The sequence below is a fragment of the Saccopteryx leptura genome, chromosome 6 (genome assembly GCF_036850995.1).
Source record: "Saccopteryx leptura isolate mSacLep1 chromosome 6, mSacLep1_pri_phased_curated, whole genome shotgun sequence".
NCBI lineage: Eukaryota > Metazoa > Chordata > Mammalia > Chiroptera > Emballonuridae > Saccopteryx > Saccopteryx leptura.
This window is the reverse complement of record NC_089508.1, coordinates 21,023,765-21,040,347: the sequence shown is the minus strand read 5'-3', so window position 1 is coordinate 21,040,347 and position 16,583 is coordinate 21,023,765. Positions and strand designations below refer to the sequence as shown.

At 44.9% G+C, this 16,583-nt stretch overlaps 1 protein-coding gene across 1 annotated transcript in view; it reads left to right on the top strand.

Annotated features, from left to right (window-relative positions):
- The first annotated feature begins 3,627 nt into the window (after window positions 1–3,627).
- Window positions 3,628–16,583, top strand: part of TSHR (thyroid stimulating hormone receptor) — a 114,993-nt gene continuing 102,037 nt past the window's right edge. The window contains exons 1-2 of the mRNA XM_066388558.1: window positions 3,628–3,766; window positions 4,080–4,391. Coding sequence (XP_066244655.1) covers window positions 3,720–3,766; window positions 4,080–4,391 — 359 coding nt within the window. The 5' untranslated portion in view covers window positions 3,628–3,719. The remainder of the gene's footprint in view (window positions 3,767–4,079; window positions 4,392–16,583) is intronic.

Here is a 16,583-nt window from a genome sequence, read left to right as displayed (position 1 = left end):
TAGCTAAAAGTCAACAGAGAAGATAAAATGGAATCATAAAAATTCCGGAATTGACCCAAGAAGGTTTGAATAATGGGGGGGTAAAAGCATCAAAAAACAAATGGGACAAACAGAAAACTAGTAGTAAGATTATGAACTTAAACTAATATCAATAATGACATCAAATGTGCATAATCTATGCAATCCGAATAAAAGGCAAATAATGTCAGCATCACCCAATTTTATACTAATTTGTAAGAAATACACTATAAATAGAATGACACAAAGAGACTACAATAAACACCCCTACATTTATTTTTGAAATTAAAATTGTAGTTGAAAATCTTGCAACAAGTAAACTTTAAGGTCCAGATAGATTCACTGATGAATTCTACCAAATAAAAAAGAAATGATATTGATTCTTACACAAACTCTTATAGAAATTTGAAGAGGAGGGAATATTCCCTAACTCATTTTTTATAGTGGCAGAATTATCCTGAAACAAAAACTAAACAGACACATAGCAGAAAAGAAAATACAGACCATTATCCCTTGCAAACATCTATGCAAAACTTCTAAACAAAATTTTATCAAATCTAACCCTAGAATACATTTAAAAAAAAATCTTAATACATCATTATCCAGGGGGGTTTGTCCCTGGAATGGGTTTAACATTCAAAAATCAATCACTGTGGGCCCTGGCCAGTTTGCTCAGTGGTAGAGCATCGGCCTGGCATGTGGAAGTCCCTGGTTCGATCCCCGGCCCCGGCACACAGGAGAGGCGCCCATCTGCTTCTCCACCCCTCCCCCTCTCCTTCCTCTGTTTCTCTCTTCCCTTCCCACAGCCAAGGCTCCATTGGAGCAAAGTTGGCCCAGGCACTGAGGATGGCTCCATGACCTCTGCCTTAGGTGCTAGAATGGCTAGATGGCTAGAATGGCTCCCGTTGCAGCGGAGCAATGCCCCAGATGGGCAGAGCATCACCCCCTCCCATGGGGCGGATGCCAGGTGGATACCCATTGGGCACCTGCGGGAGTCTGTCTACCCCCCCCCCACTTCTCACTTCGGAAAAATACAACAAAAAATTTTAAAAAATCAATCACTGTGGTTTACCACATTAACAAACTAAAAAAGAATGTTGACTCATCTTAATTGATGTAGAAAAAGCATTTTACTTACTACCCAGTCCCGATTAAGAACTCTGAGCAAATGAGAAACACAAGAAAACCTCCTCACCCTGATAAAAAGCACCTCTGGAAACTGTACAGGTAACATCATATTTAATGATGAAAAAATGATTTCTCCCAATGACTAGGAGTAAGATAAATATGTCTGCCTTTATTCTTTCTATCCCAAAGAGGTTCTAACTTGCACTGATAAGAAAAAGGAAATGAAAGCTCCCAGATTGGAAAGGAAAAAGTAAAAGTGTACATTCTCAAGTGATACAATTCACAGATAATTGATGCAATTTATATAACAGCTATTAGAGTAAGTGACTTGTGAGATTGCAGTCAAGCTATCAACTACAGCCACAGCTGTCATTTGGATACAAACTCACAATAGGCCTTGGACCAGAAGCATCCAGTTGAGCCAAATTGCTTCACAGAAATGCTGAGATAATAAACGTTGATGTAAGTCTCTACTTTTGGGAGTTATTGAGTATTCTTCAACAAATAACTAATATAGGCATTGCAAATGTGTCCATTCAATATTTATTTTTTACTGACTCTGAGCCAGGCATTATTCTTAGTGTTAGAAATATAGTGACCAAAAAAAATCAGCAGTGTTCCTGTTTCATGGATGGTGTATTTTGATAGGGATGGAAGAGCAGCAAGAGGCAGGCAATAGAAGAATAAACTCATCGGCCCTGGCCGGTTGGCTCAGCGGTAGAGCGTCGGCCTGGCGTGCGGGGGACCCGGGTTCGATTCCCGGCCAGGGCACACAGGAGAAGCGCCCATTTGCTTCTCCACCCCCGCCCCTTCCTCTCTGTCTCTCTCTTCCCCTCCCACAGCCAAGGCTCCATTGGAGCAAAGATGGCCCGGGCGCTGGGGATGGCTCCTTGGCCTCTGCCCCAGGCGCTAGAGTGGCTCTGGTCGCAGCAGAGCGACGCCCTGGAGGGGCAGAGCATCGCCCCCTGGTGGGCAGAGCGTTGCCCCCTGGTGGGCATGCCGGGTGGATCCCGGTCGGGCGCATGCGGGAGTCTGACTGTCTCTCCCCGTTTCCAGCTTCAGAAAAAAAAAAATACAAAAAAAAAAAAAAGAAGAATAAACTCATCAATAATAATAATCAGTGATAAGTGTTTTGGAAACAGTGAAAGAGGTGATAGAAGGGGGATCATTACCTTAGACAAGATGTTCAAGGAAAGCCTTTCTGAAGAGGTTATATTTAAACTAAGACTTGAAGATGTGAAGATGTGGGGATGGATTGTTCCAGGCACAGAGTTCAGCAACAGCAAAGGCCCAGAGGTGGTAATGAGCGTCTTGCTCCAGTTCCAGCAGAGTGGCTGCCCGTAGAGAACAAGCGGAGTAGATTGTGAAATGAGGTTGCGCAGATGAGGAAGGGCTGGTTTTGAGGGTCAGAAATCGGCAAACTCTGGCTTCTGGGCCAAATCCTGCCAAACGCCTGTTTTGGTGCAGACTACCAGCTGAGGATGACCTCTACATTTGTAGACGTTTGTATAAAAGAGGAGAAGGAAGGAGATATGACAAAGATGAGAGGTAGCCCACAAAGTTTAAAGTACTTACTATCTGGCTTTTTACAGGAAAAGCTTAGTAGCCCATGTTGTCGAACCTTATTATTGGTCAGGTTCAAGAATTTATATGTAATTTTCTTTAAAAAAATTTTTCATTTTATTTTCTATTGCAAAAGAGTATTCTACTGTATGAGTGTGTCACTGCCTCTTCACCCGTCGCCTACTTGAGGAACATGGATTTTTTCCCCAATATTTGATAATTATATGAATAAACCCACTAAAAACATTGAAACACGCATATTTTAAGCAGTCAATGTAGTGAATTTTGACAAAAGTATACATTCACTTATCTCCAGTTCATTTACAATATAGAGCATTTCCATCCCTGATGAGTCCTGTCTTTTTCTAATCAATCTCCTCTAATCATTATTCTGACTTCCATTATCATAATTCTCCCCTCCTGTCCCAGAAATTCATATAAATGCAATCATACAGTGCGTGAGGAACTGATGTTCTTTTGATCCCAAAAAGAATTAGTTAAGCAATGGAAGGCTTTCATTGGGAAGTTGGGCACAATTCGATTTACATTTTAAACTATTATTATTTTTTGGCTACGGTCTGAAGAATGATGAGTAGATGATAGTGTACTACTTAAGTATTCTTTATCTTCCCATCTTTTGGGGAAAAGAGAGCAGTATATGGCTCCATAAAATTCTTAGGCAGACCAGATTTTACCTACAGGCTTCAAATCCACATCGCATAGCTGGGTGCCGAGTTCCCTGCAACGCCGGAGCTGTTCTCGCCATCTCCAGTTCTCCCCAGCAGGTGGCCCCAGAGCCCCGTTCCCGACCCGTCTGCTGAGTCTGCCCGCTGTAGTGTGAGTGGGACGCCGCCAGGGGGCTCCTCGCTGCGATTTCTGCGCAAAGCGGTCTGGGTTTGCGCTGAAGTTGGGAAGCAGTGAGGACCGCTCAGGATGCTGCACCCAGGCTTCAGCCACACCTCAGGCCAGCAGCCACAGAGCCTCCTTGGGCCTTCGGGAGCTTGACCTCCATGTGCCCTGGACGGTCCATTCCGCGGGGACTCTCTTTGGATAGAGAGTGCGTGCAGGAAGGGGCGGCGGGATCCTGGCGGGCAGCGCTTCTAGGAATCTACCCACGGGGAAAGGGGGCCCGTGGGATTGAGAGGCAAGGAAAGGAGGGGACTTCTAAACTAGCTTTGGAAAGAGCAACACGTGGGCCTGGTTGGAAAAAAAGGGTGGGAATAGCTGGGACGGGTGTTAAGCGTCAGGGAACAGACGGAGCGGGCAGCGTGGCTCCGGGCTGGAAAAGTAAAGCCAATAATAGGCTTGTTTGCGCGGAGAGTTGCCTAGGGAAACCGAGCACTTGAGGGCCTCTTCTTTCCCCTCTCCAGCCTCCTCTTGGGTGCTGAGGTCACAACGCCAGCGAGTCCTCTCTTCTCCCACCCCTCCCTCTCGCCTGGGGAACCTGAAGCGCAGAGGGCTGAGAATGAGACGATAGTGGAAGATGAAGAAATAGTCTTGGACTTGTGCAAAATGAGGCCGTTGTCCCTACTGCAGTTGGTGCTGCTCCTCTCCCTGCCCAGGAGCACAGGGGGAAAAGGGTGCCTTTCTCCGCCCTGCGAGTGCCACCAGGAGGAAAACTTCCGAGTCACCTGCAAGGGTATCCACCGCATCCCCCAGCTGCCGCCCAATACGCAGACTCTGTGAGTACCTGGGAGAGGAGAGGGTAGGTCCCAGAGGCCAAGGGCAGCTGGAACGGTGGAGGGATGTACAAAAAACTTGAGAATAGGCCGCGTGTGTGTGTGTGTGTGTGTGTGTGTGTGTGTGTGTGTGTGTGTGTGTGTGTGTGTGTGTGTGTGTGCGCGCGCGCGCGCGCGCACCTGTGCACAATGAATAAAAACTGAATCCCAGCAACTTGGAATTGCTGGCACTGTAGTTGTTAATAACACAGGAAAAGGTAACAAAACTTTGGTATAAGATGAAAGTGAGAGCTGTTCTTTCTAAAGAGCTATTCTTTATTTTTCCAGCCCCTCACCCAGGCTGAGTCCTAGTTTCATCTCGCATATTAGTAAGACTAATAGCAATTCAAACTGCCTTTTCGCTCTCATATTGGGTAATTTAAAAGTTGCAAAAAAAGTGTATTTCTCCTTTTAGTCTTTCTAGATGGGAAATTATTTTAGCTGGTCTACTGTTTCATCAAACAGTTGACAAAAGTTTAATCAGGGGCTATTTTTAAAATATACCCTTTACATTTTCTATGAAGGTGACTGTGTGAGGTATCTGAGTTGATTTCTTCAAATGTGGATCCAAAAATCTCCTTTGAGATAGGCACGGTGGAGGAATTAAGCGATAAAATTTCATAAAAATACATTTTATCTCCATATAAAATGTTACCAAAAATTGTCAGATCGTTACTAGCCTTGTTGGGGGTGATCACTTCATAAGTTATTTAAGTGTCTAATCACTATGTTGTACACCTGAAATTAATACAATGTTTTATATCAACTGTTATTGAATCTTTTCAATTTCAGAGATTTGAATCAATGACCATTGAAAGGATAATTGCAGACAGAACCGAGGGACAAAGGGTTTTCTTGAGTGGTTAAAAATAGAACAGAAAGAAAAAAATAGTAAAACAAACTCAGCTCATTAAACCGGATTCCAGTGAGAAAGTGCAAGTTATTAATGTAGATAGATGAAAGGCAGTGATGAAATTGCACTTCAAGATTTTCTCAGGAATTTAGCTCACAGGGACATTAAACAGGGATGAATGTTGGCTAGGTGATTAATATTTCTGTACGGGTATGTAATTCAGTGCTTCGAGATACCTCAGTCTCTATCTCCCCGGATTACTTAGTGCAATACCCTCCAAATACTGCCTTATTTTCCATGCTCCAAAAAGCATAAAATATGTTCTCTACTCCTGACTGAATGTCTGCCTTGACTCCCCCTGGCCTCCAAGATGCAACTCTTTTGTACAACCTACAAGACCCTTTGTGGTCTAGCCCAGTCTTTCCCTGAAACCTCGCGGCTCCTAATCTCTCTGACTTCCCGCTCTCACTGATCAGAACCACCGGCACTTCCCTCAAAGCTTTCTGCTCTCAGAACCGTCTTTGCCTTCCTTCTCACGTTCTGCCCCTCCTGGTTAAAGCAGCTGGTGCCCTGTCTTCCCCTGGCCAATGCCTACTTCAACATCCAAATTAGAGGTCAATTCCTTCCGGAAGCCTCTCCTGATCCATGACCCCTAGGATGGGTGATCTACGCCCCCCTCCCCCCCGCAGAATTCTGAGTGTGAACCCTATCCTAGCCCTGACATGTGGCATGCTTTTCTGTAACATGTAAGGCATGTTATTTCTTTGCATGCCTACCCAAATAGGACATGGGCTCCGTTAGCAGAGTCCTGTCATTACCTGGGAACTGCCTTGATGTTTAAAAAAAAAAAAAGAGAGAGAGAAAGCTTAAATGAATGAATGAATATGCTCATCTCATTATTCATTGTGAAAATATAGAAGGCCAGAGATATCACTTATTCAGAGACTCCTTTAAAAGGCAAAATTCCAGCTCATTGAAGAGGAACAGTGGAAGGACACTTGGAGTCGTGCTGTTAATTTCACCAAATGAGAAGGAGAAAGGAGAGAGTCAGAGAAAGATCAATTGAGGAGGAGTCAGGAAACCTGCATTCTCTTCACTCCCCCCTCACTAACTGTGAAATTAGGTGAATGTACTTAAGAGGACCCACGTTTTCTTATGGGTAAAACAGAATGTTTAGTCAGGTGCTTTCGGATGTCTGTGGTGCTAAAGAGGGCATCCACTGATTCACAAAGGCTAAGATTGGGATAAGGACAGAAGCTAGGGGAGCTGGACCTTAAAAGCAATTGAGGGGGACTATTCTGAAGAATGAAGTTATTCCTGGACAAGTAAGAGAAAGTTGTTACAGTGCAGGGGTAATGTTAAATGGTATATAATTTAAACAATGACCATGACCATCTACAACAGTAGCAAAGTGATTTTCAAAACTCTTTTGTTAAAGGAAACTTTATGAGGTAAGTCAAATAGGTAAAGCTGTATTGTGATATTGTGCTTATTGCTGTTCTCGATCCTTTACATAAAATCTACCCACTGAATCCTTACAAGATCCAATTGAGTTCATGATTTTATTACTCTCACTTTATAAAAATACGAAAAGTTAGGAATAACAAAAATGATGTAATTTGCTCCATAACTCATAATTTTTAAGTGGTGATCCCAGGTTTGAAATACCACAGCATTGCTTTTGACCACCTCAGGGCCTGACCTGTGGTGGCGCAGTGAATAAAGTGTCGACCTGGAACACTGAGGTTGCTGGTTCAAAACCCTAGGCTTGCCTGTTTAAGGCACACATGGGAGTTGATGCTTCCTGCTCCTCCCCCCTTCTTTCTCTCTCTCTCTCTCTTTCATCTCTAAAATGAATAAAATCTTTATTTAAAAATTAAAAAAAAAAAACACACACACACTGCTCTCATATAACTGTAGGTCTCAGTCTGTGAGCCTCTCCCCCACATTGTCATGAGGCTTTGCGAAAAGAACATGGAAAACTAATGATGTCCAATAATTCACAAATAACTTTTTGGGGGGCGGTTGGCCCAAGAAATATGCAAGAACTTGGTAAATAGGAGATTAGAGGGAAAAGAAAAGGGGGAGAAGAAAGGAAAGGATGATGGGAGGAATGAGGAAAAGAAAGACTATATCTATGTTATAGAAGTCATTCCCTCTCAAACAAATTAGATCTTTGTTATCATAACTTGTTTTCTGTGGTAACTGCTTTTCTGAATCTAGATGCTGTAGAACCACTGCCTAGCTGACTGACAGATTGTTATGGTGCTGGGAGCAATTTTTTCCTAAGCTTTGTCTTCTATCTATAAATGGTGGTTCTGAAAGGTAAACAGATTGCCTCTTTCTGCACCACCCAGACACCTGTCACATGGTCTGGTGGCTGGTAGGAGAGAGCTGCATTGTTTGTGGCTGTCACTGCACAGTGGTTCTGAATCTTTTTCTCCACTTCTCCCCCATCAGAGGGGTATGTATGTACACTCTCATTTTAACTGGTTCTAACGAGGTGGTCAGTGAGGGATAGCTGGTATCCCGACCCTCGCCGCCCTCGTCCCATGGCATATCCCAGTGGTTCTCAACCTTTCTAATGCCGTGACCCCGCAATACAGTTCCTCATGTTGCGGTGACCCCAAACCAAAAAATAATTTTGGTGGCTACTTCATAACTGTAATTTTGCTACAGTTATGATTCGGAACGTAAATACCTGATATGCATTATGTATTTTCCGATGGCTTTAGGCGACCCCGCTGGGGTCGCGACCCACAGGTTGAGAACCACTGTCCCATGGCATATTCTACTATCTATGCTATACAGGGAGTTTGAAAAACAATTTCTTCTCTCAATTGAGGTCTGCTGGTTTAAGAGAACTTAAATAAGACAAGCAGAATAAAATTTTAAAAATTTAAATTTATTGGGTTTATAATTATAGATCATATTACCTCAAAACCAAGGATAACGAGATTGGCCCAGAGTGTTGCTATTTGCTATGATTGGACCCCACCATCCCTTCTCTGCAGGGCCAGGGGCGAGGATAGGGTTTAACAGCCATTCTGGATTTGTGTGGATTCTTCCTTAAATTGCTGCCTTATCATGCCTGCCCTCTCAACCTTCCTGCTTTTAGTTTCATGGTGGTGACAATCTATAATCACGGCCTTCGTTCCTTTTACCACCCCCCCCCTTCCATGGAGCAATGGTCTGTGCATCACACACTTGTGTGCCTCAGAAATGTTTCTGAAGGAAGTGCTGCAGCTGTTGTGGTTTGGGGGTTCTGGTTTTTACTTCAGTTTTTACTCATTTGCATTCTACACCTGTGGCTTTAATTGATGGACTATCGCAGAGTTTTCTAAGATAAAAACAGTCATTCACCATCTTCAGAATTTTTGCTCTGTTGCACCTGTGCTGCTACTTGCTCAGTTTCTTTAAGTTGACTCACTTCTGCAACTGAAATAATTTAGAAAGTTAAACCATGGCCAGAAATGGAAATTTTGCTTGACTTGCCATACATTGGAGGTTACGGGAAAACAAAATACAATGAAAATACACATGTAGTTATATCCTAGTTCAAGACTATTGTCTGAGAATGTACTGAGCGCCTTCTCGCTGTTAAAAATGGAAGAGTCACAAGTGGTCAGGAAATACTAAAGAGAAACCAATCCAACACAGTGTCCTGGGTGGTATCAGAAGGATTGAAAGACAATGGAAAATGGGAATCACTTTCTCATGGTGGGAGTCAATGCTATCTCATGCCATGTGGGTATTCCACTAAAAATAAACTCATGTATCTCCAAATCACATCTGTTCCACATTTCCCAGTTGTTTTAGACACAATCAGTGGTCACAGCCTGAGAAGCCCTCTGTGTTAGCACCTACGTGCAGCCCAGACACCTTGTGTCTTATAAAGGTGGCTTCACCTCATGTTTATAGGCTCTAACGTTTTTTTATTGTGTATGTGTGTGTCAAGTTTTGTTTGTTTGTTTGTTTGTTTGTTTGTTTGTTTTTTGTACTTTTCTGAAGCTGGAAACGAGGAGAGACAGTCAGACAGACTCCCGCATGCGCCCGACCGGGATCCACCTGGCACGCCCACCAGGGGCGATGCTCTGCCCACCAGGGGGCGATGCTCTGCCCCTCCAGGGCGTCGCTCTGCCGCGACCAGAGCCACTCTAGTGCCTGGAGCAGAGGCCAAGGAGCCATCCCCAGCGCCCGGGCCATCTTTGCTTCAATGGAGCCTTGGCTGCGGGAGGGGAAGAGAGAGACAGAGAGGAAGGAGGGGGTGGGGGTGGAGAAGCAAATGGGCGCGTCTCCTATGTGCCCTGGCCGGGAATCGAACCCGGGTCCCCCGCATGCCAGGCCGACGCTCTACCGCTGAGCCAACCGGCCAGGGCCAAGGTTTTTTATGTTAAATAACAGAAAATCCATTTTGTCTAGCTTAAGGAGGAAAGAAATATTTTGAAAGAATAACATGTCATTTACAGAATCACTGTAGAACCAGGCTTTGAAAAGAAGCCAGGGGCCAGGGCAGACAGGAAGCTGGAGCCAGAGCCAACTATCTGGTCGGAACAATTCCATGGACAGCACCTCTGCCACAGCCACTGGGCGTCTGTGGAGCTGGGCTCCCAGTTCCATGGCTGCTGGGTGGTCTGGGTGCTGCCATCAATAATTTCTCAACTGAGTCTGCCTCTTCGACTCACTTGCCGGAGAGAAATACCCTATATGAGAACATCTGATTGGCTGGCATGTGTTACCCGCTGTGTCCGAGATGCTGGAGGGGCAGAAAGGGAGGAAATCTCCCTCTCCCATTTTTGGTGTCTTTAATGGGAGATGAAGAACTGGATCCTTCTAATATTACACACAATAGGGAATTTCCCCAAAGAGGGACGGGCCTTGTACCTTCAAGATTGCTTATCACTTTCTTCATTCTGCAAACGTTAATGAAGCACTGGCTATATGCCAGACACTGTTCTAAGCTCTGGGTTTGGTGAATGGCACTAGCATGTCCCTGTTCTCAGGGATCTTATAGTCTATCATGGAGGCCAAATATTAATCAAAAAAATCACATAAACATGGTTATAATTGTGTAAGTGTTCTGAGAGTGTACTTGGTAATGATGGGGGCGAGAGGAAACTTGACTTACACTGGTGTTCAGGGAAGGCTTGTGTTACATGGTGAGTCAGTAGGAATTGGGTATCACGAGTTTCATGGGCTGGGGTGGGGGAGGAGAAGGGTGTCAGGGTCTCCTGAAAACCAGTTCAGGAGATGGAACTGCTCATTTGAAGAGCTTTGAAGAAGTCCAGCCTGAACAGTGAATGGGGTTTGATTTATTCATTTGAGACGAAGATACTGATGGGGGCAACAAAATTTGTTACTACCTTCTTTGTAACACACTACATGTAGGTCAAGGTGGGTTCTGATGTCCGTGGGGGCAGCTTTGGTGCACAGAAAGATTTCTTGGGGCTAGCCGCTGTGAATGTGTCCAGTGGCAGGTACTGACCGAGGCCAAGCGGGAGGGTGCAGTTAAGACACGGTGCTGGGTGTGCTTCAGAGCCCAGCCCCAACGTCAGGCCCACCCCCCAGAAGCGGGGCCCGTGCAGGCCTGGTCTCGGACCCCTGGGGCCACAGTGTCTACCTGTTTCACCTGTGTGAACACAGCCCGGCTGTCCTGGAGTCTGTTTTTCATATCAGCTCCGATAAACTAGTACTGTACACAGAGAAAGCATTCAGGGTACTGAAAACGGACCGTTAGCAAGTGAATTTTATCTGCATTTATCAATCAATAGTTTTTTCCCCCCTCCAGAACTGAGAAATTGTTCACTTGAACTAAGCTATTTGATTATGTTACTATTTCCTTGTACAAAGTATGTTTATTGCATTTCAGATTAAGATGTTTTAACCAGAGGCTCCTGGGTTTCCTGGGGGTCCATGACTGTCCTCCTAGGAAACTGTGAGGAAGTGAAATTTTGTATACAAGTACATTAGTGCACTGCTGAGAGAGTCCAGAGGTGACCTTGACCCCCCCACAAAAAGTTTAAAAAATTCTGTTTTAGAATAATTGGGCTTTTTTGTTTGACCAGAGTATATTTGGTATTACGTTGACTCAATCTTCCTATTTTATTACAAAGAACACTAGACATATTTTTTAAATAAATAAAATGTTCCTGAGCATTGAATGTGATATTTCTTTTCTCTGGAATACATTATTTCCTTGTTATGCCGCACACACACCCTTAAATAGACTCTTCATGCAGAAGTTCACTAAATGTGTTTAAAAATAGTTTAAAAACAGATTTTATAAGTGTCTAGTACCTCATGTCTAACATTAAATCCTTCATACTGACCCTGTTTTCTTTTTCACTGATGCTGGGTGGTATGCTTAATGACTATTTTGCTTTTTATTACTCCAATTAAAACATCGTTGAAGGAAATTTCAAGTATGGGTAAAATGGTCCCGTTTGTTTAAAGCTACATGTTGGGTTTTTAAATGGTTCTCTTTAGATATCAGACTCATTTCTCTTGAATCCTTAAGAACATCTAGGGTGTTCCAAAATCTTCCAAAATAATTTTTCCCTTAAACTGATAGAGCAGGTATTTGTGATTTTTTTTTTTTTTTTTTTTTTTTTGTATTTTTCTGAAGCTGGAAATGGGGAGAGACAGTCAGACAGACTCCCGCACGCGCCCCACCGGGATCCACCCGGCACGCCCACCAGGGGCGAAGCTCTGCCCACCAGGGGCAATGCTCTGCCCCTCCGGGGCGTCGCTCTGCCATGACCAGAGCCACTCTAGCGCCTGGGGCAGAGGCCAAGGAGCCATCCCCAGCGCCCGGGTCATCTTTGCTCCAATGGAGCCTCGGCTGCGGGAGGGGAAGAGAGAGACAGAGAGGAAGGGGGGGTGGAGAAGCAAATGGGCACCTCTCCTATGTGCCCGGCCAAGAATCGGGGCCCCTGCACGCCAGGCCGACGCTCTACCGCTGAGCCAACCGGCCAGGGCCCAGGTATTTGTGATTTTTAAGCCATCCTATAAATGCCATTTTCTTACATGTAGTGACATGTAAATATGCCCTGGATTTTTCTGCTACAGCTCTACTTAAAATATTTTACCATTGGAATATTCCAGAAACTCAAATACTTTTTCATCATCTTAACTGAACTTCCCACACCCCTCTTGCACCTGGAGAGAGCTCCCTGTGTCCCAATTTTCTTTTTTCAAAAACTTGATCTTGGTATTTATAGAATACATGAAGCCTTTGGCTTACATCTTGTAGGCATTAGCTTAATTTTACCCACACCTGAGTGTTATCATAATTCCTCAACTCCAGAGAGGGGACTGAAATGGTCTCTTCTTATTGCCAGCTCCCGTCACTCCACATTTTATTATTTCGATCTTTTGTGAGCTGGGAAACGAGAAGGCTAACTTTGGCGAAAGGATCTGTACGTGACAATGAGGAGGACCAAAAGTGGAGGGCCTCAGTGAGGGGCTCTCCCGGGACAGGGTCTTTCGTGGGCTTGGTGGCTGCTCCGGTTCCTTCTCGACACCCTTTGCAGTTATTTCTGGGCGCAAAGCCGTGGCCCAGAGATGGAGGTGACCCTAAAATCTTACCTCTAGATAGTGGCATTTTACTGCAGTTAGTTTTTCTTCTTTCTTACCATTCTTCTTTCTCTTTTTCAATAAATATTTATTGATCAGCTCTTATATGCAGGTACTATTCTAGGCCTAGGAGATCTATAAGAAATTATCTTATTGATCCTATATGCTAGCAGTGGGAAACAGCAAACACACACACACACACACACATATACATAGCATGTCAGATGGTGATAAGTATAATGAATAAAAATTAAAGAGAGGAGAGGGGAAGGGAAGAAATGTTGGAAGTTGCATTTTAAATGGTCAGAGAGAAGGCCTCCCTAAGAAGGCAACATCTGAATATCTGAATATCTTAGGAGAGAAAACTCTGGATCAATGCAAAAACCCCGAGTATATGAGAGGAGCACGCATAGTATCTTTAAGAAGTACCAAGAAGAGAAATGTGGCTGAGGCTGAGAGGGTTGTAGGAAATGAGGTCAGAGAGACTATAGAACAGATCATGTACTTTGTAGACCATTCTGAGGCATTAAATATACTACTCACAAAAACTAGGGGATATTTCCAAATGAATATGAAGCTATAAAATATCCCCTCATTTTTGTGAGCAGTAGATAGTCTAAATGCAAACATCCTATGAAGGATATTGAGACAAAAAATAAAGTTGCCTGAAATGATCTCCATTTTACTAGAATAACCCTAGCAACTGTGTTTGCTAATCAGGTAAGAGATGACAATGGCTTGGACCAACTTAACAGCAGGGAAGGTGGTGAGAAATGGTTGAATCCGGGATTGGTGTTGAAGGCAAGGCCAACAGGATTTCGTAATGGATTGTGTGGGGAGTCTAAGTGAGAGGGAGGGTCAAAGATGTCTTAGCCTGAGGGCTCCAGAAAGCAGAGCCTGTGCGAGAATTCTCAGTGGGGGGTGTGACTACAGGGAGCAGCAGGGTGCAGAGGGCCAATGAAGCGGGCAGGGAAAGTTTGCTGCTGCAAGAAGCAAATGGTTGCTGATTCTGCACCGACTCCTTGTGAATTCAGATGGTGTGCGTCTCAAGGATCCTTGCTCTAGGAGGGATGAAAGGCAGATTTCATCCATCAGCTCTTATTCACTGTAGGCCAGGGTGTTAACTCCACCAGCCTCCCGTGTTTCTCCTGCGTGGATGGTGAAAGAGTCCCAGATATTAACAGAGAAGCTCCAGGGGAGCAGGAGAGACCCTGCACTGACTCAACACCCACTCCCCATGCCCCCTCTCCCTATAGCCCCTGGCAACCGCTAATCTGCTTTCTGTCTCTGCGGATTTACCTATTCTGGATGTTTTATAGGAACGGAATCATAGCCTGTGACCTATGTGCCTGGCTTCTTTTACTTAGCACAGTGTGTCCACGGTCTGGCCTGATTTACGCTTCAGTGTGAGCATTACATCGATTTGGAGCAGGCAAGCACCCATGCAGGGACCATTTGGCAGCCGTTAGGCTTGAGGGCTGGGCAGCTTTATGAAGCAGAACAAACACTTGTCCACTATGCAAAAGGGGAGATTTTAGGATTGACACAATTTCTTATCTCCTTCCAGAGATAGTCATCCCTGGGGAGTCACTGTTAGTGGGGCAAAGTGGCCGAAATTGTGACTGGGGCATCTCTGTCCCAATAGGGCCCATAAATCTATAAGAAAGATGCATGTCTGTGTCAGATTTCTGGCTGATAATCCTGTTAGGATTTCCAAACTCTCTGGATTCCCCTATCTAATGCTTGCCCGGCCGTCTTCTGTAGCACAACCAAATTGCCATTTCAGATCCCTCCGTCCTCGAAATCTGAAACAAATCTACAAGCTCTGAACCGAGCTCCTCACAGCATGAAAGGATCTGTTAAGATTCTGAATCAGTTCTGGGCGACAAGATATGTTCTAACATACTTATGAAGAATCCCCTTTTCTCATAGAAACTTGGGACTTTGCAGAAAGGATGCTTCTCATGACCAAGAAGAGTAAGGCGACTTGGGGATGCTATGCTTTCTTTTTATCGTGTATCCAGTATCTTTATTTTCAACAGCAGCAAAGTAGGGTGGGGAGATATCTTGGCTAAAGCTACATCAGCTAAGTCATGGTGAAGAGTAGAGGATGGAAGTTTCCCACACAATAAGGAAACTACTGTATGACTATGTGAAGCAGGCATCCCCAAACTATGGCCCGCGGGCCGCATGCAGCCTCCTGAGGCCATTTATCCGGCCCCCACCATATTTCTGGAAGGGGCACCTCTTTCATTGGTGGTCAGTGAGAGGATCACTGTATGTGGTGGCCCTCCAACAGTCTGAGGGACAGTGAACTGGCCCCCTGTGTAAAAAGTTTGGGGACCCCTGTGAGTAGTAAATACAGTGTGCCCGTAAAGTCATGGTGCACTTTTGACTGGTCACAGGAAAGCAACAAAAAACGATAGAGGCCCTGGCCGGCTGGCTCAGTGGTGGAGTGTCGGCCTGGCGTGCAGAAGTCCCGGGTTCAATTCCCGGCCAGGGCACACAGGAGAGGTGCCCATCTGCTTCTCCACCCCTCCCCCTCTCCTTCCTCTCTGTCTCTCTCTTCCCCTCCTGCAGCCGAGGCTCCATTGGAGCAAAGATGGCCCGGGCGCTGGGGATGGCTCCTTGGCCTCTGCCCCAGGCGCTGGAATGGCTCTGGTCACAACAGAGCGACGCCCCGGAGGGGCAGAGCATCGCCCCCTGGTGGGCAGAGTATAGCCCCTGGTGGGCGTGCCGGGTGGATCCCGGTCGGGCACATGCGGGAGTCTGTCTGACTGTCTCTCCCCGTTTCCAGCTTCAGAAAAATACAAAAAAAAAAAAAAAGAACAATAAAAATGTGAAATCTGCACCAAATAAAAGGAAAACTCTCCTAGCTTCATACCTATTCAGTGCAGTTCGATGTGGGCTCACGCACAGATTTTTTAGGGCTCCTTAGGTAGCTATCCTGTATAGCCTCTACAGACTCTTCACTGACTGATGGCCTACCAGAACGGGATTTCTCCACCAAACTGCCGGTTTCCTTCAACTGCTTATCCCACCGAGTAATGATATTCCTATGTGGTGGCGCTTCGTTATAAACGCGCCGATATTCACGTTGCACTTTGGTCACAGATTTGAATTTAGCGAGCCACAGAACACACTGGACTTTCCTCTGTACTGTCCATGGCCTGGCCATGGGCTGCTCCACTGTATACACGGTGTTACATCATCATCTGCGCGTGCGCACATGCTGCCACATCATCCTACAGAAACTGGGAGGGTTTTCCTTTTATTTGGTGCAGATTTCACATTTCTGTTGTCTTTTGTTGCTTTCCTGTGACCGGTCAAAAGTGCACCATGACTTTACAGACACACTGTAGAAATGGAGATCCAAAGTCCGAAAACCTTCAGCAAGACATAAACACTTTAGCAAGGCACTTAATCTTTCTGTGTCTCTATTTTTGTATCTGTTCAATGAAAACCATATAGGAGGACTCTGCCCTACTTTAGAGAGTTGTTAGGAAGACCAAGAAAGTAATGGTTCAAGTGTACTAGGCACTCTTCATTATTTAGGGACAATCTTTCTCATTCACGAGAATAAGAGTATGGGGTTATCTAATATTTGGGGGAACACAGATTAATAATATAGGGATTTTTAGAGAATCAGACTACAAAAACAAACAAAGCAAAAAAAAACCCCACCACTAAATTCTTCATTTAAAAACATCTAGCCTGACCTGTGGTGG